General features: G+C 36.6%; 1 protein-coding gene and 1 long non-coding RNA gene across 2 annotated transcripts in view; one reads left to right on the top strand and one right to left on the bottom strand.

Annotated features, from left to right (window-relative positions):
- LOC110271782 overlaps positions 1-2373 on the bottom strand; it is a 15854-nt gene that overhangs the window by 10651 nt on the left and 2830 nt on the right. The gene's annotated exons all lie outside the window — the stretch shown is intronic.
- Positions 841-2373, top strand: part of LOC107643048 (uncharacterized protein At1g04910) — a 5078-nt gene continuing 3545 nt past the window's right edge. The window contains exons 1-4 of the mRNA XM_016346586.2: positions 841-1459; positions 1551-1641; positions 1933-2009; positions 2293-2373. The exon at positions 2293-2373 is cut by the window's right edge and continues 4 nt beyond it. Of these exons, the coding sequence (XP_016202072.1) occupies positions 1202-1459; positions 1551-1641; positions 1933-2009; positions 2293-2373 (507 nt within the window). The 5' untranslated portion in view covers positions 841-1201. The remainder of the gene's footprint in view (positions 1460-1550; positions 1642-1932; positions 2010-2292) is intronic.

Here is a 2373-nt window from a genome sequence, read left to right on the forward strand (position 1 = left end):
TCCTTGAATTGAGAAAAAAAAATTATAAATTAAATTAAATATCAATTCATTAATTTTTCCCTGAAATACACTAGTAATAATACTCTTTCTATATAATCCTAACTCTATCGAATTAATTAGTGGGTCCATCGTAACTTAAATGAACATATTATGGAAGCTATCTTGTATAGATCCTTTTTCTAATCCTATTATAGTTAATCTGTGCTTGGAATTAGCGTTACAGGTGTTGTTCCCATGCTTTCTTCTTCCCATCACATTAAATTCACCTGTTCTGTCTCTCTTTCCTAAATGAAAAATAAAACTACCACGTGTTTCTTCACTGATTCCGTGATTTCTGTTTGGGTCATTCTGTTTAACTCTCCATCTTCAAGTTAGAATATGCTTGAAATTATCACTAACTCAAAAATTACAACTGTATTTAACGTAAAAAGATACACCAACTACGTGCATAAATAAGGCCGAACGTCATCATATATTCATCTTGTTAGTAGTTAATTTAGTTAATCATCATAAAACATATCTTATTGGAATTAGAAAATAAAGTGCAACTTGGGTGAATTTTGAATAACATTATTTAGCTACCATCACTTTGAATTATAGATTAATTCATATTTAATTGACCCATATAATAACAGAGGGGCGATGATAACAAAGAGAGATTAGAGGTGGCGCATATTTTAGCAGGCTACATGTCCACCATATGAATGTGGTGGTGGTAACTATTTAAGATGCATAATATTTATAATAAATATAAATATAAAAATTAATAATTTAATATTAGAAGCAAAGTAGTAACAGTAATTGCAGAGACTTTGAATCTAGAAAAACGGAAAAAAAAGAAGCAAAGTAGTAACAGTAATTGCAGAGACTTTGAATCTAGAAAAACGGAAAATGGAAGCGACAGTGATCAAGTATGTGTTGGTGCCTCCTGCTTCCTCAACACACACACTTAAAGCATATCACACTATACTATATACTTTCTAGTTTCTACACTCATCCATACCCAATAATTGCTGCAACAATAAAATCCTCGCAAAAGCCCTAAATAACTTAGGGTTCCTTCAGCTCCAACAAGTGCAACAACATTACTTGCATTCATTGAGTCATTTACGCAAACACCTATAGCAATGGACAACGGGGATTGCCATGAATGAAGGAAACGATGACGGTTAGAGGTTTGCGTGTTGTGTGACCCAAGCAAATGGGAGTAGGGGTGGGAAAGGCGTGGAGGTTCAGCTTGTTGTGGACAAACCTGGCTCTCTCATCGCAACCCAACACCAAAACCAAGCATGTTTGTTGGAGGTCCAATACGACGCCGTTTCACCACAGGAAGCCGATCTGGCGCTCCATGCTCTGCTGGTTCATGCTCTTCGGCTTGGGAATCGTTTCCCTTCTCACCGGTCACATGGCTTCTGATCTCGAATGGTACTCCCAACACCGCACCTTCTACTCCGCCCTGGTATGTTCACAACCAATGTCCTAATCTTCTTTATTTGTTGATTCCACGTTTTAGCTTTGCATGAGAGCCAGAGCCGTTATCGTTTCTGTAGGATGGGAGTTATCGTTCGCCGATTGATATTTGGGAATCGCAGTATTCTAAGTACTTCTATGGATGCAGTGAAAGGGGACGCCGTTTTGCTCGTAAGTCTATTCATTATTAAAATGTGTTAGTTACAGTATATAACAACAAAATTCAAGTGATTGTTCCTTCATGAATTCCCAAGAATTTTAGGATGTTTCGGTTGATGCTATCTTGTTGCCATAAAAGGAGATAAGTAGAGGGTTGTTGCGTTGGTTACTTTGTTTGCAATGGATGTGATTTTGCCTTATTAAATGAAGAGCAACGTTTTGTTATTTTGGTGATCTCTTCAAGATTTTGCTGATTTTTTAATAATTTACTTTCTTTCTTATTTTGGTAATGGGATGAAATAGCTGCTGTGAGTGAACAAATGTCAAATGGGTACTTGCTTATTGCAACTAGCGGAGGGCTCAACCAACAACGAACTGGGGTAAGCAGGAGATGAGTTTTACAATGTAATCATAATAGTAAGACTTTTGTAATAGCTCTGCAGTCTTAGCTTCTCCCCTACTGATTAAGAGCTTAACAAAGATATAAGCTTATTAACAATCTTCTGTAGGCTAATTGGCCCTAATTCAGTGGTTTTCATGGAATGAGGCTTAGCTCAGCTCTGTCTGCCCCCTAATTGTTCTAACAATTTTAAACTCCTTTAGTAATAACTAATAATGAATAAGTTCTATATGTGAAAATGAAAATCATGTTCCTGCATCCAGATAACAGATGCCGTTGTTGTTGCACGAATTCTTAATGCCACACTAGTTGTGCCCGAATTGGATCATCAGTCTTATTGGAAG

The sequence above is a fragment of the Arachis ipaensis genome, chromosome B05 (assembly GCF_000816755.2).
Source record: "Arachis ipaensis cultivar K30076 chromosome B05, Araip1.1, whole genome shotgun sequence".
Lineage (NCBI taxonomy): Eukaryota > Viridiplantae > Streptophyta > Magnoliopsida > Fabales > Fabaceae > Arachis > Arachis ipaensis.